At 48.8% G+C, this 27928-nt stretch overlaps 1 protein-coding gene across 9 annotated transcripts in view; it reads left to right on the forward strand.

The window, feature by feature from the left end:
- Nucleotides 1-27928, forward strand: part of UBTF (upstream binding transcription factor) — a 291891-nt gene that overhangs the window by 75830 nt on the left and 188133 nt on the right. For all 9 annotated transcript variants that reach the window (XM_069634300.1, XM_069634304.1, XM_069634303.1 and 6 more), the window contains exon 3: nt 14032-14207. In XM_069634300.1, coding sequence (XP_069490401.1) covers nt 14032-14207 — 176 coding nt within the window. The remainder of the gene's footprint in view (nt 1-14031; nt 14208-27928) is intronic.

The following is a 27928-nucleotide window of genomic DNA, read 5'->3' on the forward strand; positions in this document are numbered from 1 at the left end:
CTACTGTCCCAACACGTTCCTGGGAACAAAACTGCCTAGCCAATGTGTTGAGCAGAGACTTGCAGCTTCCATCGAGGCAAGAATGGCAATTGCACAAAGCCATTCTGCACTGCATCTTCGCAAACTGGAGACAACCAGACATAGATCCATGCGCAACCCAGGACAACGCAGAATGCCCAACCTACGCATCCAGGTACCCCCAAACAGGGTGCAAGGTTCTGTGGATGAGCTGGTCAAGGATATTTGCTTACCTTCTCCCCTCTCCCTCGACACCCATACTAAACTTAATGAGCCGCAAGATGCACCAGAAACAAGTCAAACTCATTCTAATGGCTCCAATGAGAGCACATCAACCCTGGTTCCCACACCTGCTTGCAATTTCCCTTTGCTCAGCAGTGAAACTTCCATACCCTTACAACATGCTGTCCCAACACGCCAGCCGTGCCCTCACACACTGAACTTGGCAGCTTGGCTCCTCAAGTGATAGAGTTTGGTCATTTAAACATACCACAAAGATGTATGGACATCCTTAAAGTGGCACGCAAACCTAATATCAGACATTGCTACTACAATAAATGAAAATGTTTTGTTATCTGGTGTAAAGCTCAAGACATCAAACCAATTGATTGCTCTCCTTCACACATTGTTCTCTACTTACTTTACCTGTTAGATTCAGGTTTAGTCTTTAACTCTCTTAGAGTGCATTTAGCAGCACTCTACATACACCATTTCTCAAACTAAAGTGTCTTGGTGGAAGGTGCCAGTAGTAAAGGAATTCATGGAGGGTGTTAAACAATTACATCCACCTATTTCTAATCCAACTGGATGGGATTTAAATATTATTACACAGCTCATGGGTCCCCATTTGAGCCAATGCATAAAATCTGACTTAAACACCTCACTTAACAGACTACTTTTCTCATTGCCATCACATCCATTAGAAGGGTCAGTGAACTACAAGCACTCTAAGTTCAAGATCCCTTTTACAAAGTGGTTCTAAGAACACACCCCGTTTTTCTCCTAAATGTATTTCAAAGTTCCATGTCAACTAGTCCCTAGAACTTCCAGCTTTCTTCCAAAACCCTACCAATTTGGCAGAAAAGAGCCTTCATACATTACAGCCCTCATAACAGCTAATGTATTATCTTAACAAAACAAAGCCATTGAGGAAGACTGATCAATTTGTTTTGTCCATAGCCACTGGCAGAGAATGGGATCATTGGCCTCATTCCGAGTTAGGCGGTAGGGGATTCCAGGCACCGGTAAGGAGACCAGTGCGGTAATCCCCTACCGCCCAAGTCGAGGTCCCTTAGCGGGAACCGTAAGGGACCAGGGCGCAAATAACGGGCTTGCCATTTGCGAGCCCGTTATTTGCGCCCTCCCCATTCCCATTGAGCCCTTTGGGGGCTAGAATGGACCGGTAAGTCCCCATTGAACAACACCGGAGGCGGTACCGGTATGGGAGGCAGCCATGGAGCTAATTGCTCCATGGCTACCACCATACTCGGAATGAGGGCCCATGTCTCGAAATTAGCTATCTCAAAATGGATAGTTAAATGCATTCAAAGTTGCTACTCCCTTTCAAACAAAACTCTGCCTTTCACGCCCAAAGCACACTCCACTTGTGGCACAGGGGCTACCTTAGCTTTTATTGCAAATGCACTTTATGCTCCCTCATATCAGAAACAATTTAGTCTGAGGGACCTCGACGTGTGAGGCTCTGAGGGTACAACGGACGCCATGCTAGGGATAGTATAACAGACATGCCCAGTCGGCGTTCCTTTTCAATCAAAATTCGAAAACAAGCCCTGCAATACTCTGCACGTACCACTCGACGGCAACCTATGCAAAACATATGAATCTAAGCAGATACAAGCATCAGAAATACGATTATGGCAAGCAATGTATGCCATCATGCTCCTCTCCTTTCTCATAACAAATAAATATGTCCTCTTTGAAACAGTGAACCCCTCTCATCCCACTAAACAGCTTGTACATGGCCTTTTGAAATACTGAGGATGCAAAAACGTAACCAAATGGCATCCTGCAGCATTGAAATACTCCTTCATGTGAAATAAATGCTGTTAATTTTCAGGAGTGAGGTTCCAACTCAATTTGGTGATAAGCAGATGCTAAGTCCAGCTTGGTAATCCTTTCCCTTTTGCTATCAATTATGACCTCTCTGACATATTGGGCACTACACATTTATTAAGCTGTCTGAGGTCCAGGCATAACCGCATCTCGCCACTTTGTTTCCTATCAACCTGCAAAGGAGACATCCATTCTACCGCCCCTGCCGTGTCTATAATACCAATCTCACACAATTGTTCCAACTCTTCGCTCACTCCTTCTCTCAGCACTAATGGTACAGGTCGTAACATAGCCACCACTGGCTGTGTAGCCATCACTACACTGCAACAACAAAACAAACCACACATGGACTCTCACAACAGCACACAACGACTCCCGACTGGAAAACACCCAAGCCCAGCCAACGGAGTTACCGGGTTGAGGCCGCCAACAGCACAGCACTGCTCTCTTGCACCTTTCCAGCTTATTCCCACTAACTCACCCTTCCCCCCGCCCCCTCTCCTCCCTTTTTCAGAGCCTCCAAAGCACCAGGGGACCATTCCGGTGGTGATAGTGTGTTGTACAAATATCCTTTAACATTAACTTGTGTACTGCCTTCCTTTAATACAATTTGATGCATCGTGCCCACCAGTTTCCTTACTCTTTTAGCAAATACGCTCCTCTATTCTCCATATCCTTCACCCATGTGACTTTGTCTCACGTGCAAAACCTTTAGAGTCTAGACGTATTTTATTCACAACAACCCAACAGTAATACTTTTTTGTGACATAAATTGTTCCTGTTGTGCATCTCCCTTTGAACTCCAAATCTGCTACTAAGTAACCCAACAATTCTATCCTGTCTGTTGTACCGTCCAGGGTGTATATATATTTTTGAGGCTTGTGGACCTGCTTAGATCACATGCTCTGCAACGTCTGACATCCGGTGTTAGTCCCAGTCCCAGAGTATTACAAGATTTGTTTTTTCGAAAGTTGAAAACTGACGTCGACAGGGCGTGTTGGTAATACTATCCCTAGTGTGACATATACTGTACCCAGGGCCCTTCACTCGTCGAGGTCCCTCAGATTGTTTCTTTCCGCCATTGTGGTCGGTCTCAAGTAGCTGAGTTCCTTTCCAGACTGATGCCTTTGACTAGTCAAAGTTTAATCATAGACTTCTCTTTCTTTCTTTTACTGTCCGCTTTTGCCGCAGCACCATCCAACTGCTCGAAGGCCGTCGGCGAACAGCTCCATGGTCGACGACGCCTGACTGACTCAACAACCAGACACAGGCCTCTGTCCATACAGTAGGGAGAGCGGTGGGAGGTCTTGCAGATCTACTCCTTTTAGAGAAATCATATTCTGCCATCCCTATTTCCCTTTTGTAGCCAAACTGCCATTTCCATTTAGAGCAGAACCCCTCCCATATCAACCCTACCCCTTCAGGTTTTCCACCCACCTATGAGTGGACCCTTGAACAATTTAACAAAATTATAAAAAGGATGCCATGCTTTGTTGACTTCATGGATAAACCCCAGAAAAACTTACGTCTCCTAGAGATGCCTCCCAGGAAGGGGCTGCAAAACATCATCTTCCTGCCAAAAAGCCAGATGTTGACCCACAGCCAAGCACTTCTGCCTTAGGCCCCTCCACATCGATTTATCAAGATCCCTCTCACGACTTGTATGCCATTAATCCCCCAGGGTCGCAAGACACCGGCTCCCAGGGAGATCAATACAGTCAGGACTAATGCTATGATGACGACAATGATGATATCTATGTCATCCAGTCACCTGACCGCCAGGGCTGATTGACCTGTAGATAATTGGCTCCATTACAACGAACTGCTGCTTAAGGCTGCCCAACATTTCACTATTGACACCCAAGAGGCACAAGAAGACAAGGACTTGGTGGAGGACATTCTTGGCGACAAGAAGTCCGCCACTTAGTTTATCCCACTGTTAAGTCTATACAAAGACGTATACAGCCCTCCTTACTTACGCCTAACCTCACAAGGGCGGTTAACCCTAGAATTGAAAGATTATTCAGACCAGCGCCCACAGACACCCTATATATTAGGGGTCAGCTAAAACCTGACTCGCTTGTTGTCACTACTAGGAAGAGGGCTGGCGCCCCTCTGGCATCATCTGAAACCCTGCCAGACCAAGAAAGTAAAATATTCTACACTTTCAGCGGCATATCAGGCTAGAATTGCAAATAACTCTACCCTCCTAGCTAGGTATGGCTGCCATAATTGGGATGACCAGGTCGAAGCATTTCCAAAACCCCTAAAATCACAACAATTAAGCACCATCTCAGAGAGTAAACAGGTCTCTAACTGCATCCTCAAAAACAATCTTGATGCAGCAGACGATGCAGGTCGCATCAATGCAGAAGGCACACTTATTAAGCGCCATGCCTGGCTTAGACAGTCCGGTTTCAAATTAGAGACACAGGCTACCCTCCTTAACATACCGGCGGAACCTAATGTCCTCTTTGGCAAGGCTGTCAAAGATGCCCTCAAAAGCGCAAAGGAAGAGTAGGATACTCTTAAATCCCTCGGATGTCTGTGATTTATTCAAAAATATTTTACCTACTGGAGAAGTGACTGAATCTATTTCACTGAAAATGAACTTTTACTTTCTATACTTTTATAATTCGGGGGAAACCCCCCGCAATCCTGCACTAACAACCCCTTCCCTAACTTATATCCTTACCTACACCCCACCTATTCACCTATTATGCACTATACATATACCACTTTACCTACCATTTTCGGTGAAATTTGGTCACTTCTTAGGTAAAACTTAGGTAAAATTGTATTTGTGATTTCTACAGTTTCGAAATCCCTCGGTCAGCTAACCAACAAACCCTACGTTCAATGGGGTTCCTCAAACTCCAGAAGGTTTCGAGGTCGGGGATCGCAATGCTCTTCCGAGTACAATCAGGGCTGACGGTCTTCAACTTGGGGCCCCTCTCAAGGGCATTCTTCCTCTTCTGATTTTCAAAGAGGAAATAAATGATCCATTGGAACAGGCAGATCCTCACCTGGGAGAGGCTCCACCCCTCCCAAGCAATGACGCACCGCTACCGCTACAAGTCCCCTCCCATGCCTCTCCAGTAGGAGTTTGAATCTCACACTTCACCCATGCATGGGAGGGGATAACTTTGGACAAGTGTGTGTTGTCCACCGTAACGGGCGATTATTGCATCAACCTTTTGCAAAAACCACCCATCTCCCTGCCAAGACACAGAAAGATGACGCCAGAAGATTGGCGCATACTATTGTAGAAGGAAAGACTCTGCTGGAAAAGGACACCATAGAGATTGTCCCAGCAAAGCATCTAAACCAGGGTATTAATTCAGCGTACTTCCTTGTGCCAAAGATAGACCTGTCCATGCGCCCAGTACTAGATCTGCATCCTGCCAACAAATACGTCACACCTCAAAAGCGTTGCATGACTCTTAAAACGGGGGGATTAAATGGCAACATTTGATATGAAAGATGCATAGTTTCATATTTCAATGCTCTGCTAAAGGAAAACCCTTTCGCATTCCACCAACACAAGCAATAAGACAACAGGCGCCTCACTCGCCAGATGGGGGGGGCCCACTTCCTCCACCACACAGCCCACGGCCAGTGGACACGCGTTACAGCCCAAAAACACATCAACTTCTTAGAACTTCTGACAGTTCTTCAGCTCTTCAAGCCTTTCAGCAATATCTTTCAGATCAGAAAGTGCAAGTCCTCACTGACACACCACTGCCATGTTCTACGTAAACAAACATGGAGGCACACACTCTCTAAGTCTATCCAGGCTATCCCAAAGAATATGGAAGTGGGCACTCAAGCGGAAACATGTTCCTAACCTCTCAAAACATTACAGGGGAACTCGATGCTCTGGCAGACACTCTAAGCAGATACCTTCTACCAGAAGAGCACAAGTGGCAACTCAACAGAGATATCCTAGATGGAATCTTCTCCCAATGGGGTTATCCCGCATAAGACTTGTTCCCCACAAGCCTAGATGCCCAATGCCCAGACTTAATGTCCAGGTTTCCCCAACCAGGGTCTAAAGGGAATGCCCTGTGGATGAACTGATAAGGGAAAGTTGCTTCTGCTTTTCCTCCGACACCACTCCTGAGCAGGATAGTGCACAAGATGCTCCAGGAACAAGCTACTCTAATCATGGTGGCTTCTATGTGGGCGAGACAACCTTGGTTTCCACATCTGCTCAAACTGGCGATGTGCAACCCAATAAAGCTCCCGTTCCCTTACAAACATGCTAACGCAACACAAGGGAGCATCTCTCCACCCTCATCCTCAATCTATGAACTTGGCAGCCTGGTTCCTTAAGTGATAAAGCATAAAGTTTGGCACTTGAATCTTCCACAACAGTGTATGGTTATCCTAAAAGAGGCACGGAAAACCAACACCAGACACTGCTATTTCAACAAGTTTGTTTGTTTGTTTTATTATTTATAATGCGCGATCATACCCGCGGGTAACAGGGCGCAGCAGTTACATGAATATGCGAAACTTAGTTACAACAGCAGGAATATATACAAACACAAAGTAGTAGCAGGCTTATAGACAAATATACACAGTAATAGCAGGCTTATAGACAAATATACAAGTATATACATGAGGGTACATTGTATGTGGAGGGGGGGTGGAGTACGAACGACTTAACACCAGATTGTGTTTAAGCCTACGTTTTGAACCATAATACAACCTCAGATCAGAATTTTTGATAAGGCAGGTCCATTCTAAGAGTTGGAGGTAGGGAGTTCCACAGTTTATCAGCTTTCACTGGGAAGCTGTTGCCCCCTATGGCGGCACTTATTACGTTGGGGACAGATGGGCAGTCTTTGTATACTGTTGTAGTGGGTCTCAGGGCGGTCTGTCTATGGAATCTGTCGACCAAGTAAGTAGGAGCAGCGTTATTGAGAGATTTACGAGTATGTGACACTGTTTTTAAGAAAATGTTATCTTTGATAGAGAGCCAGTTATTTTGTTGGCTACATGGTGTGATGTGGACTTTTCTGGAGATGCCTAAGGCCGCTCTCAGAGCGTTATTTTGAAGCGTTTGCATTTTACTAGTGGTGGCTTTGGAGGACCCAAGATAAAGAGCATTACAATAGTCCAGGCGGGACAATACAAGTGCTCTGGCAATAGTCATGCAGCTAGTATCAGAGAGAAAGGGTTTGGCTGCATGGATCAGTTTATACATGTAGGCCGTGGAGGATGCTAAGGAGTTCACCTGTTTGTTAACGGAGAAGTTTGAGTCCAGGTAAAAACCCAGTGTTTTGACCTCATGTCCTTCTTTGATACTATTGCCATCAATTATGAACGAGGAATAGACTGGGCCTAGTTTCTTTAGGCTAGAGGTAGTGCCCAGGATGTTAAGTTCAGTTTTATCATCATTCAGGCATAGTCCATGTGTGCCCATCCATGCCTGGATGATGATGTACACTCTATTCACCAAGGACAAATCCTTTACATAATCCCCAGAAAGCGGAAGGAGGATCTGGGTATCATCTGCGTAGTTGGTGTAGGTGATCCCGAGATGATCCAGATCATCGAAAAGGGGCTTGGTAAAAATATTGTACAGTGTGAGTGAGACGCAGGAGCCCTGTGGCACACCGCAAGTGATGGGTATAGGTTCTGCTGGTGCTGTAGGTGAGAAGACCCTCATAGTTCTACCGTTTAGGAATGATCTAATCCAAGTGATGGCCTCAGTAGAGAAGTGAGCAGATGTACTAATGTGGGTGCATAGGACAGAATGATCGACCAGGTCAAATGCCACAGAGAGGTCTAGGAGGAGGAGTAGGGCGGCTTGGCCGTTGTCTCTAAGCTCATCAATCTGGTTCTTAAGGTCAACGAGAGCAGCCTCGGTCCCATGTTGGGGAAGGAAGCCTGATTGTCTTGCTCCTAGTAGGTGGTGTGCTTCCAAGTATTTCTGTATTTGTACGTAGGCAACCTTGTCCAAGATTTTTAGGAGAAATGGTACAGTCGTGATGTGTCTATAGTTTGTAAGCGTGGCTGGGTCAAGTGTGGGTTTTTTTTTAACAGTGGAAGTACCCAAGATTGTTTTAGATTAGTAGGGATAGTGCCAGAGGAGAAGGAAGCATTGATTAATTTCGTGATGAAGGGGGAGAGGTCTCGGGCAGCATCCTTAATGAGCTGTGCGGGGCACAGATCACCCTGACAGTTGGAGGGTTTCAGTGACAAGATGATTCTTTCTACTTCAAGTATGGTGACTTTGGAGAAGTTGAAGCGGGTGGATTCAATAATAGTGGGGTTCTCTATAGGATTATAAGGGAGGGGGCCGTTTAAGGAGGCTTTTTTGCAAGAAATGTTGTTTTGTAGTGTGGTAATTTTGTTTGCTAGAGCATTTTGGATCTCTGTACACCAATTTTTTGTCTTTAGAGCACGTATCCGGTAGTGCTAAAGGGGTCTCTATTTCTTTGAGGATGGAAATGATTCCTTCATATTTGATTTGGCTTGGGTATGCGGGAGTCGAAGGAGGTACGTTTTGCTAGGCAAATTTCTTTTTTGTAGAGGGCTGAGAGTTTAGTAAATTTGAGTTTATTGGCTGCTGAAGGGAGTTCTTTCCAGGTGGCCTCACAGTTTCTTTTTTGCTGCCTTAAGTTTTTAAGGAATGGTGTTAACCATTTATTGAAGTGCGTTTTGGGCTTACTTGACCTAAGTTTAAGGGGGGCGATTTGGTCCAGCGAGGTGGACATGATTTTATTGTATTCCTCAACCAAAGTCTCAGGATCAGAATTGTCAGGGAGTGTGTTAAGTGTAGGGAGTAGGTTCGGGATAAGTCTCTCCACAGTGATGTTCTTTTTATTTCTCGTAAGTGTGGGCGGCGCCCTAGTGACTGGTAGGGGTGGGGGTCTGATAGTGGAAAGTGTGAAAGATACCAGATGGTGGTCCGTCCAAGCTAGGGGTGAAATGGCAGTAATATTAGCTAGACAATTGTAGTCAGCCACCCAATCGAGTATTCTACCTTTTGGCATGAGTGGGCTCAGTACTTCTTTGGGTAAATCCTAATTCGGAGAGGGTATTGAACGTGGTACTTGGTTGCTGGTCCGAAGGGTCATTGAAGCCCATATTAAGTGGAAAAGATTTGTGATATGGTGCTGGTCACAAACCATAAACCCAATCGAATGACCCCCAACTAACATTCTACTTTACATGCTTTACCTACTAGACCCTGGCCTAGTATTCAATTCCATCAAAGTACACCGGGCGGCTTTGTCGGCTTACACCACTTCACAAAACAGTGTCCTGATGGGAAATTCCTGTCATTAAAGCATTCATGGAAGGGGTAAAGAGACTATACCCTCCCATCTCTAACCATTCTCCGGGTTGGGATCTTAATATCATTCTCTCAAAACTCTGGGGCCCGCCCTTTGAGCCTATGCACAAGGCCAGCCTAAAACACTTAACTTAAAAGACTACATTCCTAGTAGCCATCACCTCTATAAGAGGAGTCGGTGAGCTACAGGCTTTGTCCATACAAGACCCTTTCTTCATACTCCCACAAAGTTGTCCTACGAACACATCCTAGCTTTTCACCTAAGTTCATTTCAAAGTTCCATGTTAACCAATCCATCGAACTTCCTACCTTCTTTCAAAATCCATCTAACTCAGCTGATCGAAGCCTCCATACACTTGATGTACGGAGAGCGGTCTTGTACTATGTGAACAAAACAAAACCCATATTCTTCCTGGATGGGTGCTTTTGGATCCCCTCCTCCATTAATCAAAATGGGGTTTGAGGTTGTTTGCCCGTCCTGAGGGATCACTCGACTATCCCATGTCCCTCTTTATGTATGCAAGAGGAGGTGTCAATCTTTGGCCACTGGGGCTGTGTCTCTCCCAGGATTGGGGGATGTATTCAACCGAAAACCAGTTTTGATGGACATATGTAGATGCCTGTCTGTTGAGGGAGTTTTTCTAAAGTCCTACTGTTAGTTAGACGTTAGTAAGCTATCCCAGTAGTTTGTAGATCTCCAACTCTTAGTATCAGTCTTTACTAACTCATGACCTTGGTAGAATGGCAGAGCAGTCGGGCTTATCTTAAGAGGAAGATGTGAGCTTTAGGTAGTATACTGAACCTAGTTAGACAGGCACACCAAAGAAACTCTTACACTTATAATTTATATAAAATTATATATTTATTATTTTTGCACCAGAATCCCTTTAAATACTTTAGACGTTTACGCTATGACACTTCAAAATACTTGAGAATACACTTCAAAGGGCACTTTCAATCAATAAATAAACAAACACACATTTGTAGCAACGTTTAGAAAGAGAAAACACAATGTTATTATATTAACGGTTAGTATGCGCACCTGCAGTTCATAACAGTTCTTAAGGTAATGCATTTACCCTGCAAACACATATTTGGTAAAGTCACCTAAAGGGAGAAAAATTGTTATTTGGTGTAACTTTAACCTGATTCAAGATTCTAGAGAGGGTTTCTTCACCCAGTAAGTCTTTTCAGTCCCAAAACGCAACCCTAGCTCAAGGCAGTTCGGAGAGCGCTTAAAGTCTTGACAAGCAGCAGAATACGAAGAGTTCCTGTGGATTTCTTCCAGTCTCTAGTGTTATAGAAGCAGCAAGTTAACAACTAACAAGGAAGACCTTTTAAAGGACACAATGAAGGGACACAAGCAGTGGCTTGAGTTGGAGGTAAGAGGGGGTTATCCTCGGCAACTCTACGTGCACTTGAATGCTCTGGAGCGACTTCTTGGAATCGGGCAAGTGATATCTTTTTCCCCAGAGTACCTTTAGGTTAGAAGAAAATGTTAGTGCTCGATGCGCCAAGATGTTGCAGCTCTGGACCTTACCTCCAGATTCCTTGGTCTGATAACTGAAGGCAGAACAATGGACGGGATCTCTGACCAGCAGTTTCGGGAGGATCTGGGGCACGACTTTCAGCAACTTCTTGGTTCACTCTGCGGTTTTGGCACCTTTCCTGCAGGACTAACAAAGGACACAGATCGCCAAGTCAATCTTCTTCACTTCCTGCAGTCCCACGCTCTGAGGGGCTTTGGGGGAGTTGGATCAGATCTCTGGAGTATCCTTACAGGTTCAGCAAAGATTTGGACGGATTCGGCCTTTCCACAACGATGCACTTGAAATGATCAACACGTCTTCTGGTATTGGGGTTCTCTAGCCCTGGAAAGGACCTCGGGAGATGGCTCAATTCAAAGTTCTTCTTAAGACTGGTTGTTCCCACCAGCCAAAGGGAAGTAGTCGTCCTCTTCGGAGGTCCTCCGTTACACAGAAAATGGGGTCAGGATAGCAGTGGTCACTTCAGTGTTGCAAAGGGTCTAAACACGTCTCTGATCGTCTTCTTCTTCGGTTACTTCAGCTTCCAGTGGTCAACTTCCTTTTCACTCTAGAAGCCTCACCTTTTATACAGTTCCAGCACACACTCCTCTGCAATCTCTCTCATTTTACAGAAAGGGACGTTTGACTGTCCAATCAGGACAGCCAGACCCCCGTAGGAGCTGGTCCTATTCAGGCACTCTTGCAGACAAAGGGACTGGAGGTTGAAAACTCCACCCCCACTTCCTGCTTGCCCAGACACTCTGGAGCCTAGGCGGGGACACCCAAGGGTCCCCGCCAAAGGCAAAACACACACACTGACCTCTCCCTCCAAGAATGGTAGAATAAGGGCTAACAAAGAACAACTTGGTTGCCCCTATTCTGTACTACCGAGGCTAAGGACATAGCCTGCAGTACACAAACGACACAATAGTTGGTAGAATACGTCCACTGCCACCAACCATAACAAGGAGTTAGTTTATGTGACTAAAAAGTCACAGGAGCAGAAAGAAGGGGGATTCTAGGTATCCCTTTGGCACGCCACTGAAGGTGATGTGTGCCAATCTCTCAGACTATAGAGTTTTGGGAGAGATAGTTACTCGGGGAAACAGAAAAAGGAATCTTAAAGGAGGACCTTAAGGGTCCCTAGCAACACTGCCCTGTAGCTGTGTGCTGCCGTAGTAAAATAAAGTTGCCTTCAAGAGCTATGGAGCAGACATACTCCATAGTACAGGTAGAATAGAGTTCCAAAAGCCAGAGCCAACAGGAATGAATGAGTGGAAAAAGGCTCCACTTATTCAGGATTGAAAGAAAAAGGTCCAGAAGTCCAGCAAAAGTGCTGGGGGTCTCACTAGGAGAGGGGATGAAGCATAACAATGACAAATCTCCCTAAGACTGTGCTTGAAGGGATATTATGCCATTGGCTGGCCACCGCTCTGAATTGTGTATTATGCTTGGTGTGATTTGGTGCTGTGCTCGCTCAATGGTTCCCAAGGGAGGTGAACACAGTAAATCTTGCCCACTCAACGTGTCTACAGCTGGATCTCCTCGCCTGCACTCGGGAAGGCCTGCTATTTGAGGAAGAGCCAAATCTCTACACCAACACCTTTTTGGAAATCCAAAGGCAAAGCTCTGCATCGCCAAAGAAGACGAGAAGGAACCCCCAGCAGTGCTCCTTTCCCTTAGTCTGGATGGGGCAACTGGATCACAGCGTCTGGCTGAAGGCCTGAAACACACCAGACCTGTATTGCAGGACCCAGAAGCAGGTGCCCCTTTGCTGCCTGACTCCAACACCCGAGCTGGGTTTCTACAAATCGAGAATAATCCTCTTTTCTAAGGGTCTGGAGGGTGTCATCTGTATTGGCGTGTCGGTGCAGTAGTCTATGCTGGTCACTGAGCAACCCGTGAAGCAACCATCTCTGATGTTGATAGGTCATTTATAACGTGCTTAATACCCAGAGGTTTTTAAGTGCGGACCCGGGGATCGAACCTTTGGTGCTCCGTGTTGTCTTGCTTCTAAGGCAAGCATGTTGCCCCGAGCTATCCTCCCACGACCAACAACAAGGGTTTTGCTCCTATGACTGTCGGACAATGCTAGTAGGTATTTTCTTCATTGTTGTCTTTATCCCTGAGCCTCTTGTTTATCTTCACAATCTCTTGGGGGTCTTCCTGCAACAGAACTCCAGGAACTGGTCCTTGGGGGACCTTTCACACTGTGTTAACGCTCTCCTGCCAAAGACTGCCCACAGGGTCTCTTGTGAACTTAACTACACTGTCATTTCTTTTTCAGGAAAGACTTTAGGGCTCATTCCGAGTTTGGCAGATTGATAATAAAAGTGGTGGAAACTGAATTTCCGCCCCTTGTAGCACTTTGCCAAATGCCGAGTTTGGCCTTGAAGTCGATGATTTACCTCCAGCATCATGCTGAAGGTAAATCCTCCACTTTACCACCAAAAAAATCAGCGGAATTACTTCCAGTGGAATTTCTGCCAGTGGCAATTCTGCCAAAATCCTCATACAGTTCTATGGACTCATAAAAAATGTGGATTTAAGACTGCCTACCGCCACTTGTAATCCTGTGGTAAATGCACAGGACCAAGTGGCGATAACAATAATTCTGTTTGGTGGTAGTTCGGAAGTAATTCTGCCAAACTACCGACAAACCCATTTGACGCTAACAGAACTCTAAAATGGATACTTTCTTGCTACATGTTGGCCTTTTTGTTTTTACTAAGTTTTAATTACCCTGTGAGTTTGTTTTCTTTTTGCCTTTTCTTAATTTAAAGATTATATTTTTTATACAGATATAGTGTGTGGCACTTTTCTCATTGAGTATCTAATGAAAAGTGTATTCTGTACCTGTGAACCACCCCATTCCACCTTCTTTGAGTTAGGCTGGGGATACTCTGCCAAATCCACACTAATAGTAGCTGAGTCAGCAGTATATACCCGAGGACCCTGACAATAGGGCCTTAAGGAGAATCTTCCTAATAAGTGCCAGTTAGGGAATTTGTTTTTGAGAAGGCCAAGTAACTATGGCATGCTAATCCTTGCCAAAACCTCACATGGTTCATACCCTTGATACTGCTCTGTTTTTCTTTTGTGTAGGGCGCTGGTGCCAGGATGACATGCTGTTGCTGCTAGATAGCATGAAGACCAACCTTCCTGTGCTAGACATTGGAAAATTCAAAACCACCGAATCGCACTTGGACTGGGAGAAGGTGTCATTTCAGGACTACTCTGGAGCCGAGTGCCGGCAGAAATGGTTGGAGATCTCCAATGAGGTATGAATCTGTATAGTAGAAGTGTGGAAGTGCAAACCTGTGGGCCAGATTGTATGCTTTGGTAGGAGTGTTACTTGAGTTAAATACCAACTAGTGTTGAATGGTGTGCAAAGCTGGGTGTCTGCATGAACTATATCTGTTGCTTGGAGCACTTAACTGCATTGCTGGGCCCACTAACAACACAGCTGAACTGTTCAGAATCTGCAAAGAACTCGCCAATCCTACTGCAATCTCCACTTCTCCTCTGCCATCCCAGGCCCTCTGCACTGCACTTGCCTCTCACTTTATAACCAAAACTAGGGGCATCCTGCCCTAACTCTCTACACCCCTCCCTTCTCTCTCACCCGCTCTGAGGCCTCACTTGTCTCCACACTCCCCTTCCCTCCTACTCTCCTTTCTCGTCCATATCACCGGATGAGCTCTCTAGAAAAGAATTCTCTATAAAAGTCGCTTCAAAACAGGTGCTCCCCTGCTCCTCCAGAACTATCCAGGAGAACATTGCAGAAATCAGCCAAGGCTGGCAATCGCTCCTTTGCCACTTGCTCCTTCACGCTATTCCTCAAGCACTCCCTTGTGTAACTTCTCCTCAAAAAGCCTTCTGCCGACCCCTCCTTCCCGGCTAACTACCACCCTATCTCCATTACATCCTTCACGGGCAAACTCTTGGAGACACTGGTCATCTCCCAGCTGATCCACCACATTGAATCTGTTGGTTGTCTCCACAACCACCAGTCTGGCATCAGAGGCATGGAAACTGCACTGCGGAATACCTGTGAAGACTTTTTCTCAAATCTCAATTCCAACTCTCCTTCCGTTCTCATCCTTCTTGACTTTTCCTCTGCCTTTGATACGGTCAATCATGCCACTCGTATAAATCGGCTCTGTGATACCCTTGACATCACAGACCTGGCACAGGACTGATTGACCTCCTTCCTCTTTGACAGTGCATCACAGGTTCAACTGAGCCCTTTTCTCTCCTCCATCGCAATCCCTACATGTGGCATCCCTCAGGCCTCTATCCTCTCGCTGTGACTCTTCAACATCTACCTTGACCCTCTACCCCATTTGAGCTCTGCCTTCTCTCCTCACTGCCAGTGTTATGCGGACGACACGCAGCTTTCCTCCACTGCCTCCTCGTCTTCCTCTCTAATTCCCAACTGTCTGACTGCTATTTGGGCATGGTGTGCTGCAAACGATCTCTGCCTTCTCCAGCATGGGGTCTGGCATGGATTCACATGCTCATGAATATTCCCCGTCGTCAGGCTGGGAATCCTCGGTAAAGAAAAAAAACAGTATCAGTTTCGTTTCTGATCTGTCTTTCGTAGTAGTAACCAATCACTGATCTCTGCGTCATACTGACCACAGCCAATGACTGCCCTCTACCTAAGCCCCGCCTCTGGCAGCCATCTTCAGATTTTTACCGCACGTTCATGTGTTGGGATCCTCGTGCTATTGCTCTCGAGCGTTAGTGCTATTTTTTTCACGTTTTTTCTCAAAAACTTCGTTTTTTCGGTCAAAAGAGCCTCAAGCTCAACCGACTCTCCATCCGATCAACGGGGACCCGTGTCGGATTCGTCTACACCCCTCAGGGGTGAAGATTTCGTCGAGCTACGCTTTTGGAGGACTCCAGAAGTTTCTCAGGCCCATCTCGGTCATGGCCCAGGAGAAGGGAAGCTCGACGCCCGGAAAGCTGTTCAGGGTCTGCCCTGGATGCCAGCTGCAGAATGTCTTTAAGGAAGACGAACACTCCTTTTGTCTTTACTGCCTACATGAGGACAAGACGCACGTGGAGAAGGACTGTGCGTTTTGCGGCAACATGTCGGAGCGGACCATGAAGGACCGCCATCAACGTCTCGCCAACTGGCTGGAAGGGAAGAGCCCGTCCGGCGAGAAGAAGAGGAAGAAATCCGAGCGGTCTTCTAAGACCTTTGAGGACGCCCCGGCGACAGGGGTCCAACACAAGGCCAAGCACCGCGAGTCCGCTGGCACCGGGAGCGCCGAACGGTCGGGCTCTATGGGCGCCAGGCAGGGCGCACCCTCCCCGGCACCATCAACCACGAGCCAACGCTCTGGGTCGGGTAAGAGGAAGGCCGAGCACCCGGCGTAGCTCCTGGAGAGGCCCCGGTCGAGCTTGAAGGCGGAGGGGGAGCGAGGCAGTGTCCCCCCCCCCTCAAGGAGAAGGCGGTGAGCGCACCTAAGGTGGTGAAAGCCTTAATCCATCTGGCCAAGGCCTCTATCGAGACAGTCGCGGCGGCCCTGGCTCAGCCTGTGGAGGCTACACCAGTGGTGGCGACCTCGGGGCTCAGAGTCTCCCTGCCACCGCGGAGGGAGTCCTCTTTTATGCCCATCGACAGGACCCCCGTGAAACCTCCGACGGAGAAGAAAAAGGGGGGGCAGGAAGTCGTCGTGGATTCGGCCTCAACCTCTGAGGAAGAACTGATCGAGGTCTTAAACCACCGCGTTGGCGTGGAAGAAGACCAGCCCGTCGGGAGGGATCCCGACGCAGGAGACGACGACATTGTCGAGGGTACCGACGGGGCCCCTGACCGCCCGTCGGACTCCCCTCTGCCAGCTCCGCAAGACAACTCGGCGGCCATTTTGTTGGCTATACAGTCCTTGTGCTCAGAGATAAGGACGAGACTGCCGTTACCAGTGGAGGAACCACTCCCGTCGGGGGACCCGGAACCAGGCCCTTCTGGCAGCCCCTCTCCTAAGAAAAGAAGGATTCACCCTCCACCTCCTTTTCAGCCGTTGCGCCCCGTTCAGCCCTCCTCCCCGTCCATGACTCGAGGGGATGATACGGGGACTGACACAGCCGCGACGGGTACGGACGACGAGGTGTACGACGAGGATCTGCCGTCGTCACCTCCCACCCGGGCTTCCCCGCTCGACGAGATTGGATCTTTTCCATGATCGCCAGGGCATCCGAGCTCTTCCAGCTCTGCCCTGAGGAGAAGAAGAAGCAAGGTTTCCTTTATCAGCGGCGCGAGGCCAAGAGGAAGACGGTCCTCGCGGTACCTCTACTGGACGATATTTGGGATGAGGGCCTCGCCCTCCTCAAGAACCCATCCACGACGCCGGCTAGAAGAGACCGGTACGAGAAGAAGTACCGGGTCCCGGACGTGGCCCCCTTGTGCCTCCGGGCACAGCCTACCCCGGACTCCGTCGTCTCCGCGGGGGCCAGGAAGAAAGCGGGGGGGGGTGCGGCCTCCACGTCGACTTCCCCGCCGGACGGCGAGGGAAAGAAATTGGACACGATGGGGCGCAGGGTCATCTCGTCTGCAGCGACGACGATTAAGGCGGCCAACGCCTTGGCTATCGTAGCCCGCTACGACAGGGAGCTGTGGTACAAACTGGCCCCCCCTGCTGGACTTCCTACCGGACAAGAGGGCGGATGCCCTGGAGATCTTGCAGGAAGGTGAGGTGGCGTCGGACCACGCCATCACGATTGCGACGGACATCGCCGACACTGGATTTCGCCAGTTGGGCAACAGCGTGTGCCTTAGGCGGCGTGGATGGCTCAAGGCTACTGACTTCCGTCAAGACGTACAGACCAGAGTCCTGGACATGCCGTTCGATGGGAACAACCTGTTTGGGAAAACAGTGGACGATTCCCTTCAAGCCATTAAAGCGGACACGGAGACGGCCCGGGCTCTCGGGGTTCTCCAGCAACGGCGGCCGCCCTTTCGGAGCGGCGGAGGCAAGGGCGCCTCTAAAGGTCCCGGCGGCGGATTTTCCACCTACCGTCAAGCGGCCCGTTCGTCGTCTCAGGAAGCTTACAGGGGACGAGGCAAGTCAGGCGGACCCCGCCGTCGTCGCCAAGGAGGTCAAGGCGGCAAAGCCTCGTCTAAGCAGGATTGAACCGGCCGTGGGGTCGGGCCCCCACCGAAGCACCCCGGTGGGAGGCCGGCTGGCGAGCTTCGTCAGCGTGTGGGAGTCCATCTCCACCGACCGTTGGGTGCTGGACGCCCTAGCCCAGGGCCACGCGCTCGAGTTTCAAAGAAGGTGCCCGCGCGTCCCCCCTGTGGCCAGGAAAGAGCTTCACGTCCCTCAGCTTCTCCTGGAGGTAAAGGCGATGCTCAGGAAGGGCGCCATCGAACTCGTCCCAAAGAGGCTTCGGGGCTCCGGAGTTTACTCAAGATACTTCCTCGTGAAGAAGAAGACTGGAGGATGGCGCCCCATCCTAGACCTACGACGGCTGAACAAGTTCATCAAGGCACAGAAGTTCCGGATGGTCACCCTCCAGCACGTCCTGGGTCAGCTGGAGGAGGGCGACTTCCTGTCGTCGTTGGATTTGGAGGATGCCTACTTCCATATTCCCATCCTAAAGGGGCACCGAAAAGTTCTCAGGTTCGTGGTCCAAGGGCGTCACTATCAGTTCAGAGCCCTTCCCTTCGGACTACGGTCGGCACCCAGGGTATTCACCAAGTGCCTTGCACCAGTGGCGGCGCAGCTGCGCCGAGAGGGGATCCACGTCTACCCCTACCTGGACGACTGGCTCATCCGAGCCAGGACGAGGGAGCTCGCCGTGGAGCACACGGCAAGGACCGTCCAACTTCTCGTCGTCCCTGGGATTCTCCGTGAACTACGCCAAGTCCCACCTGGTACCCACGCAAGACGCACTGTTTCTGGGAGCGAAGCTCGACACAGTGTCCCTTCTGGCCTCCCCGTCGGAGGAAAGGACCAGGGCCAACCTGGGCAAGGTACAGCGGATGTTGGTTGCCGACGCGGCCAAGGTGAGGTCCATCAAGTCCCTCCTCGGAATGATGTCTTCTTGCATCTACCTCATTCCCATGTGTAGGCTCCGGATGCGCCCATTGCAGGAGTTCCTGGACGCGCGCTGGATCCAAACGACGGGCAGCTTCGAGGAGAGGATCACACTCGACAAGAGTTTCCGACGAGCTATCCGGTGGTGGGGCACCCGCGCGCATCTGACGGCGGGCATGGACTTCCAGACCCCAGGCCACCAGGAGACAGTGACCACGGATGCCTCCCTGGAAGGGTGGGGAGCGCACACCGAAAATCTGCACGCGAGAGGCCTTTGGCTCCCGACGGAGAAGTCCCTCCATATCAACGTCCTGGAGCTCCGTGCAGTGTTTTGGGCCCTCGGGTCCTTCCTTCCGTCCCTCAAGGGCAAGGTGGTGAGGATCTTCACCAACAACACCACCACCATGTTTTACATCAGGAAACAGGGCGGAACCAGGTCCCCAGCACTGTCCAAGGAGGCGCAGGACCTGTGGCATTGGGCCGTCGCCCAAAGGATGTTTCTGGTGCCGTTTCATCTGGCAGGGATAAAAAACACCATCGCCGACTCACTCAGCAGGGAGCTGCGCTCGTGCCACGAGTGGGAACTACAGCAGGATCTAGTGGATCGCCTCTTCCGACGGTGGGGCACACCCCAGATCGACCTGTTTGCGACGGCGACGAACTCCAAGTGCCGGAGGTTCGCCAGCAGGTTTCCCCAGCGGAGGAGCATGGGCGATGCTTTCTCGTTCCCCTGGGAGGGCCTGTTCCTATACGCGTTCCCTCCACTGCCACTGCTGATCCGGCTCATCAACCAGCTCAAGAGGTCACGGTGCAGGATGATCCTCGTCGCACCTGCGTGGCCGAGGCAGATATGGTTCCCGGACCTTCTGGACTTGTCAGCGTCCCCGTCAATCAAGCTGCCAGTGGACGCGGATCTGCTCTCCAGGGAAGGAGGCGCCATCCTCCACCACGACCCGAAGTCGCTGAACTTGCAGGCCTGGCTCCTGCAGCGCTAGAGTTTGGAGGATACGACATACCGACCGACTGCAGAGAGGTTCTTGCAAAGGCCAGGGCGTCCTCGACTCTTAAATGCTACGGACACAAATGGAAGAGGTTCTCTGTCTGGTGCCAAGCACAGAAGATTAACCCTCTAAGGATTACGGCTCCCCAAGTACTGCCGTACCTGTTGACGCTGGCCAAAGCTGGACTGGCACACGCGTCCATCAAGATTCATCTTGCTGCGATCTCCCGGTACACCAGAACCACGGGGCGGACGTCCTTGTGGTCTCATCGTCTGGTGAAAGAGTTCATGAAGGGACTGTTCAGATCGTTCCCGCCGGTGAAGGCTCCGGCCCCGGCGTGGGAGCTCAACGTGGTGCTGACCAAGCTCATGGGACCTCCGTTCGAGCCTCTGCACTCGGCCCCGTTGAAGTTCCTGTCGTGGAAACAGCGTTTCTTGTGGCCATCACCTCCGCACGACGGGTGGGAGAGATCCAGGCCCTTTCCTGCAAGGCCCCGTACTTGACTTTTCACGACACGAGGGTGGTGCTCAGGACGCACCCCTCCTTCATGCCCAAGGTGCCGTCGGACTTCCACCTCAACGAACCCTTGGTGTTGCCTGTGTTTTTCCCGTCGCCTTCGTCGCCGGCTGAGAGGACTTTGCACTCGCTGGATGTGGCTAGAGCGCTGAAGTTCTACGTGGACCGCACGAAGTGTTTTCGGAAGACGTCACAACTCTTTGTGAACTTTGGACCTGTCAATCAGGGGAAGGCTCTCTCGAAGGCTTCCATTTCCAGATGGCTCTCCGACTGTATCATGTACTGTCATCGGTTGGCAAACCGACCGCTGCCTGGCCGTCCGAGAGCCCATTCCACCAGAGCGATCGCAGCTACCACGGCGTTCCTATCTGGTGTGCCCCTGCTGGACATATGCAGGGCTGCTACGTGGAGGTCGACGCACACCTTCACGAAATTCTACTGCGTCGATCGGGATTCCAGGGAGGAGTCCAGGGTCGGCCAAGCAGTGCTGCGCAACCTGTTCGCCTGAGGTGAGCCTGGTGAGGAGGTAAGATTGCTTAATGTTGAGTTTGGTGTAATGCTTAATGTTGAGCCTTTGCCACCTCCCGTGGTTGTGCATGTGTGTACTGCTATGTATTCTTTATTCATGAGCATGTGAATCCATGCCAGACCCCATGCTGGAGAAGGAACAAGTTACTTACCTGTAACTGTTGTTCTCCAGCATGGGTCTGGCATGGATTCACATGCGAACCCTCCCGCCTACCCCTCTGCGGCTCTTCACTTGGTCATACTGCCACTTCACGTGCTTCCAAATCTGAAGATGGCTGCCAGAGGCGGGGCTTAGGTAGAGGGCAGTCATTGGCTGTGGTCAGTATGACGCAGAGATCAGTGATTGGTTACTACTACGAAAGACAGATCAGAAACGAAACTGATACTGGTTTTTTTCTTTACCGAGGATTCCCAGCCTGACGACGGGGAATATTCATGAGCATGTGAATCCATGCCAGACCCATGCTGGAGAACAACAGTTACAGGTAAGTAACTTGTTCCTTAATGGCAGTAACACTGAGATCCTTCTCATTGGCACCCCAGCTCCCTCCTTCCCTCCGACCTTCTGGCTGGCCTCCATGGGCCCCCTCCCTTCACCATCTTGAGAGGCAAAAAACCTTGGTGTCATCTTCAACCACTCTCTCTCCTCACATCAGGGACCTTGCCAAGAAGGCCCACTTTCAGCTGCACCTCCTCGGAGGCATTCTCCCTTTCCTCACCTTCCCCCAGAACCTCATCTCCAGAATGGGGGTCCTCTCCAGGCTGGACTACTGCAACAGCCTCTCCCTCAATCTGCCTAAATCCTCCCTTTGCCCTCTTCAACTAATCCAAAATAGGGCTGCAAGGTTTATCCTTTTCTTCAGGCCCAGGTACTGTATCTCCCCAGCCCCAAAATCTCTCCACTGGCTCCCGGTTGCTGCAAGGATCAAGTTCAAGACCCTTGGCATCATCCACACAGCTTTCTGGGGCCTGACACTCCACTACATCCAACTCTCTCCCTAAATACTGCTAGAGCCCTTGGGTCTTCTAGCTCCAACGTTCTTCAGATCTGATGCTTTTCCAAGCAAAGAGTGGGCGGTCGATCTCTCTCTTCCGCAGGAGCCTCCCTGCCCCTCCCAGACTTGAGCTGGATTTGTATTTTATTATTTTGTTGCTTCTATAGCACGCCAAGCCCAAAGGCATCTGGGAGCTTGTTTACATAAAATATTACAGTTGTAACACAGGTTGCAGTCATGCATGCAAATGTATACGTTTAAATTTTTTTTTTTTTACAAATGATACAATTTATACGTTTTGCATCTTTAACAATATACATATTTATGCACATTTACGGTGGCATACATGCATTGGTTGGTATCGCGGGTGTACCGGGTTTGTCCTTTAGAAGCAGAGTTTGAGTGAAGAGGTGTGTTTTGGGCTGTTTACTGAAGATCCGGAAGGACTGCTGGGCTCCGAGTTGGTTAGGCAGGGTGTTCCAGAGTTTGCTGGCCAATGTGGGGAAGCTTCTGCCCTTGGATTTTTGTAGTTTGAATTTGGGGGTGACAAAGCAGTGCTTTTAGGCTGTTCTAGTAGGTCTGGAGGATTGAGGTGTGGATATTTTGTCTGCCAGGTAGGCGGGTGCTGTCAGATGAATACATTGGTGAGTCAGCGTGAGCGTTTTGAACCAGATCCATTCTTGGATGGCTAACCAGTGAAGTTTCTGTCTAGTTTCAGAGATGTAAACACATCTGGGGATGTTCAGCGCTACTCTGATGGCGTTGTTTTGAAGCACCTGGAATTTATGTATGTTGTAAATCGAGGTCCCTGTATAAAGGGCGTTAAGAAGTCTAGTCGGGTCACCACTAGGGCTCTGGTCAAAGTGATGCAGCTGGTGAGAGAGAGGAGTGGTCTGCAGGAATTGATAAGTTTGCACGTATAGGACTTGGCTGATGTGGTGGTGTTCACTTGTTTAGCTAGGGTGAGGGAGGAATCTAAGTAGAATCCCAAAGTTTTAACCTGGTTGGAGACTGTGATAGAGTTGCCATTGATGTTAAAGGATTGAATTGCAGTGCTGAGTTTGGCGGTCCTGAGTTGAGAGCCCATGAGGAGCAGCTCTGTCCTGTCGTTTAGGCACAACCGTGATGTGCCATCCAAGCCTGTATTGTTAGATAGATGGCATTGAGTGTGAGGGTGTCAGAGGCATGGTCCCCTGTGATGGGTATGAGGACCGGGGTGTCACCTGCGTAATTTGTATAGGTGACGCCCAGGCCATCAATGCAGTCAACAGGGGCTTTGTAAATATGTTATACAAAGTGGGGGACACTCATGAGCCTTGTGGTACTCCGCAGGTGACAATGGTGGGTGCTGCTTCTACCTTAGGCAAGAAGACCTTCATAGTTCTGTCAGATAGAAAAGACTATCCATTGGCTGGCGATGGGTGAGAAATGTGCGCCTGTAGTTAGGTGGTTGAATAAGATACTATGGTCCACCAAACTGAAGGCAGCTGAGAAGTCCAATAGGAGACGTAGGTGTCAGTACACAAAATAATGGGGAAGAAATGTTGACACTCTCCCCCGAACCACAGAAGCCGAATGAAGTCGACCCTCCCACCGTGGTTGGCACAGGTACCCGATATAGAATAGACAGGACACCAGGTGGCAGCCAATGGGGGGAAGAGGGTTAGGGAGAGGTTGTGGACAGGGTAGGGGAGGTTAGGAACACCGGATAGAGGGTGAGGGAGAACCTAGTTTGGATAGGAAAGGGGAAGCAACATGGAAAATCCCTACACTGAACTATACCTAATAACACCTGGGAACACTCACCACTGGGTGTGTGTTCACTATAACATAGTCACCTTGATACACACATAACCTGCACACTTGGATGATTTGCATAACATGATTAGTTAGTACATCTTGATACATGTACCCCCTCTTATTCGCTCCTAGGAAAAAACATATGCATAGCAAGCATGGCAAGCAAAATGGAACGTACACTGGAAATTGCTCCCACTATGAAAGAGAAGACTCATGGCCCCCTGGGCTGGCGTAAGCATTGCTGACAAACAATGAGGATAAACTGAGAATAGACAGTGAAACACACATAGGGGCGTCTTGTAATAGTTCATCCCAACCTGCCCCTCCCCTGTTCTCAGCATGTGGAGAGCCCAAACGTTGAAAATCTTTCACAACCATAGGAAATGCGTCTTCATCTCATCAACCCTAACTGAATCAGTTCTTAGCTCAACACACGGGCATCCTTGCACATATAACAGTGTTCATTCCGATCTAAGAACCATGCCCGTAAGTAACGTGTTGTGCCATTTCATGAACACTCCCTTCGAGCCCCTGCCCCCACTTATCTTTGGTCCAGCAAGCTCCTGAGCCTTCCCGGACGTAGAAAATGACGCCCGTAGCAGCCGCAGAAAACCTCCTTCACTGCTGCTGCAGAATCACACCCGCAGCCTCTGAGTCCGTGCAGCGTCCATAAGCGGGTGGCGGCTCCTTTCTCCCTCGTACACAGCAACCTCCAGAAACAAAATAAACCACACCTGCCGTGCGCCGTGGGCCTCTTCATAAACCGTTGCCAATCAAGATCAGCTGGCCACACTTGCGCACGGCAATTGACTACACAATTCCCCTAGTACTGCTGGGAATTGCAGTTTTTACTGTGTTTACCCAATTACAGCCTTTTTCTAGGTCCATGCCATCCGCGCCTGCCCTTATTCCTGACATTACCGCCTCTCCCAGGGCCCTTTCCAGGACCTGGCTTACCCGGGTGTCGTAGATGAAATTGTCTGACCAACCTCGGGGCATGTACAGCTTCCGCCGGTTCCCAAGAACAGTCCTTAGGACCATAGCCTTTCCACTGAATCAAATACCATAGTTATTGATTCCTTTTCCTGGCGTCTTGAATGCCTTTAACTTCATACTCCATTCGACCCTCCTTCAAGATCGCTGGAGGCCTCTTAGCAGTCATTCCCGGAGCTGTGGGTTTAAGTAAAGATACATGGAATACCGGGTGTATAGGTAATGTTTTGGGTAGATGCAATTTCATGGCAGTGGTAGACACACATTTACTAATCGTATAAGGACCAATGAAGCGAGGCAAAAATGTCCATGGACCTATCAAGGATACATTTCGTGTTGATAACCACACTCTGTCCCCCACTTCATATTTAGGACTTTCCTGTCGATGCTTATCTGCTTGGACTTTATACTATCTTTTGGCTCTTTCCAAATTTACCCGTGTCCTTTGCCTGATCTCAAGAAGAAACTGTTTGCGCTCCTGTAACACTGGCATGTTTTCAACTTCGGGTAAATGTTCCGGGATCATGTTCTGCTCTTGGCCATATAAACATTCATTTGGTGCCATTCCCAAAGAAGTGTGGTATGTGTTGTTATAGGTAAACTCCGCCAACCATAAGGCCTGCACCCAAGAGTCTCTGCCATCCCCCAAATACCCTCGTAAGTATTGCTCAAGGGTTTGGTTCACTCGCTCCGTCTGTCCGTCTGTTTTAAGGATGATAACTGGTGGAGAGCGCACAGTTGATTCCTAGCATCTGGCAAAAAGCATGCCAAAATCGGGATGTGAATTGCGAGCCTCTATCTGAGACAATACTTTTTGGCAACCCATGCATCCTTACCACATGTTGTAAAAACAATTCTGCCAACTTCCCTGCCCCAGGTATTCCAACACAAGGAACAAAGTGAGCTTGTTTTGACAAGAAGTCCACCACTACCCAAATGGTATCAAATTTCTTATCAGGGGACAAATCCGTGATGAAATCCATAGAAATATGGGTCCAGGGTTTAACAGGGGTGTATAATGGTTGTAACAACCCTCTCTTCTTCACATGCTCTGCTTTGTTACGGGCACAATTCTCACACAACCCCAAATAAATCTCCATATCTTGTCTTAATGTAGGCCACCAAAAATATTTGTCCAACATTTTTTGCATTTTTCTCAAACCTGCATGTCCTGCTAATGGAGACTTGTGGCACCTGTACAGTACTTTATCCTGTAATTCTTTAGTTGGTAAATACAATCTCCCTTGATGATGAGGAAGTCCTTCCCGGACTGTTTGTGCAGGAAGACCTTTCAGCCACTCCTTTATTTGTCGGGAAGGTAAAACTTTCTTGACTAGCTCAATAACCTGCTTACTGATAGCACCAATAATTTTCTCTGATGGAATGATGGCCTTTACTTCACCTACTGCATTCTCCATATTTTGTTGTCTGGATAGAGCATCCGCCTTTCCATTCTTACTACCTGGTCTGAATGTCACCACAAAATCAAATTCATTGAAGTACTGAGACCATCGCAGTTGTCTAGGACTGAGGGATTGGGCCGTTTTGAAATACTGCAGATTTTTGTGGTCAGTTACCACCACTACCTGATGCCTTGCTCCTAATAGATAATGTCACCACTCCAGAAATGCTGCCCTAATGGCCAACAATTCCTTGTCCGTGATCGAATAATTCTGTTCACAACTAGTCAATTTTCTGGAGTAAAATGCCACTGGGTGCCAAATTCCTTTATCATCTTTCTGTGATAAAATCGCTCCTACTGCAACATTACTGGCATCTGTCTCAACTTGAAACGCTTTGTCTGTATTAGGATGTTTTTGCACAGGGGCAGTAGTGAAAGCAATCTTTGACTCCTGAAAGGCTTTCTCGGCCTCTACACTCCAAGTAAATCACACTGCTGTTTTTAGAAGATGTGTTATAGGAGTGACAATTTTGGAGAAATTACTGATAAATCGCTTATAGAAATTGGCAAACCCCAACAAAGATTGTATGGGCCTCATTACGACCCTGGCGGAGTGGGTTTACGCCAGCGTTATTCGCGGCGGACCCGTCCACCCTACTACGAGTTCCCGTAGCGCCATGGAGCGTTTTCCGCCTGGTTTTTCCGGGCGGAGAAATCCATGGCGCTACGGGACCTTGTTGTTAATTACGCCACCGTATTTTACGGTGGCGTAATTAACGCCTTCCCCACTCCCATTATACCCTATGGGGCAAAAATGGGAATGGGGAAGGGTAAAATGGGGAATGGGGATTTACCGCCCCGCCAAGGTCGGAATGGGGCGGAAAATCCGCCAACCCCCATGGCGCTATCGGCAGCTTTCCGCCGTGCTCCATGGTGCATTTTGCACCGCGATTTCCGCCAGGGTCGTAATGAGGGCCTATGTCTTTTATGCACTACGGAGACGGCCAATCCATCACTGCCTGAACCTTTTTTGGATCCATCACAATCCCTGTATTAGTCAGTATGAATCCCAAAAACTCCACTTACGTCACATAGAACGCACACTTTTCCAATTTAACACATAATTGATACTTCTGTAACCTCTTCAACTCCGCCCTCACATGTCTTACATGTTGTTCTAGGGAATCTGAATAAATCAAAATATCATCGATGTAAACAATAACAAAAACATCAATAAACTCATGCAATACCTCGTGCATGAAAAGCTGCGGGAGCATTACATAAACCAAAAGGCATCACCAGATACTCGAACTTGGTTCTAAATGCAGTCTTCCATTCATCTCCTTTTTTTACTCGTAGTAGATGGTACGCACCCCTTAAATCCAATTTAGTATAAATCTTGACAGCCCTTACTTGATCTAATAGGACCGAAATCAAAGGAAATGGGAATCTGTTCTTAATTGTGACTTTGTTTAATGCACAATAATCAATGCATGTGCGTAGAGTTCCTTCCTTCTTAGGCACAAAAAATAATGGTGAGGAAACTGGAGAAGTAGAGTGTCTAATAAATCCCTTACACAACATCTCATCTAGATACTCTCGCAGGTGCACATTTTCCTTTTCCGTGAGGGCATAAATTCTACTGCATGGTAATTTTGCCCCCTCCTCTAAATCAATCACACAGTCATAGGTCCGATGTGGGGGAAGTTGCTCAGCCAC

This window comes from Ambystoma mexicanum, chromosome 13, assembly GCF_040938575.1.
Source record: "Ambystoma mexicanum isolate Mex_15411 chromosome 13, UKY_AmexF1_1, whole genome shotgun sequence".
NCBI lineage: Eukaryota > Metazoa > Chordata > Amphibia > Caudata > Ambystomatidae > Ambystoma > Ambystoma mexicanum.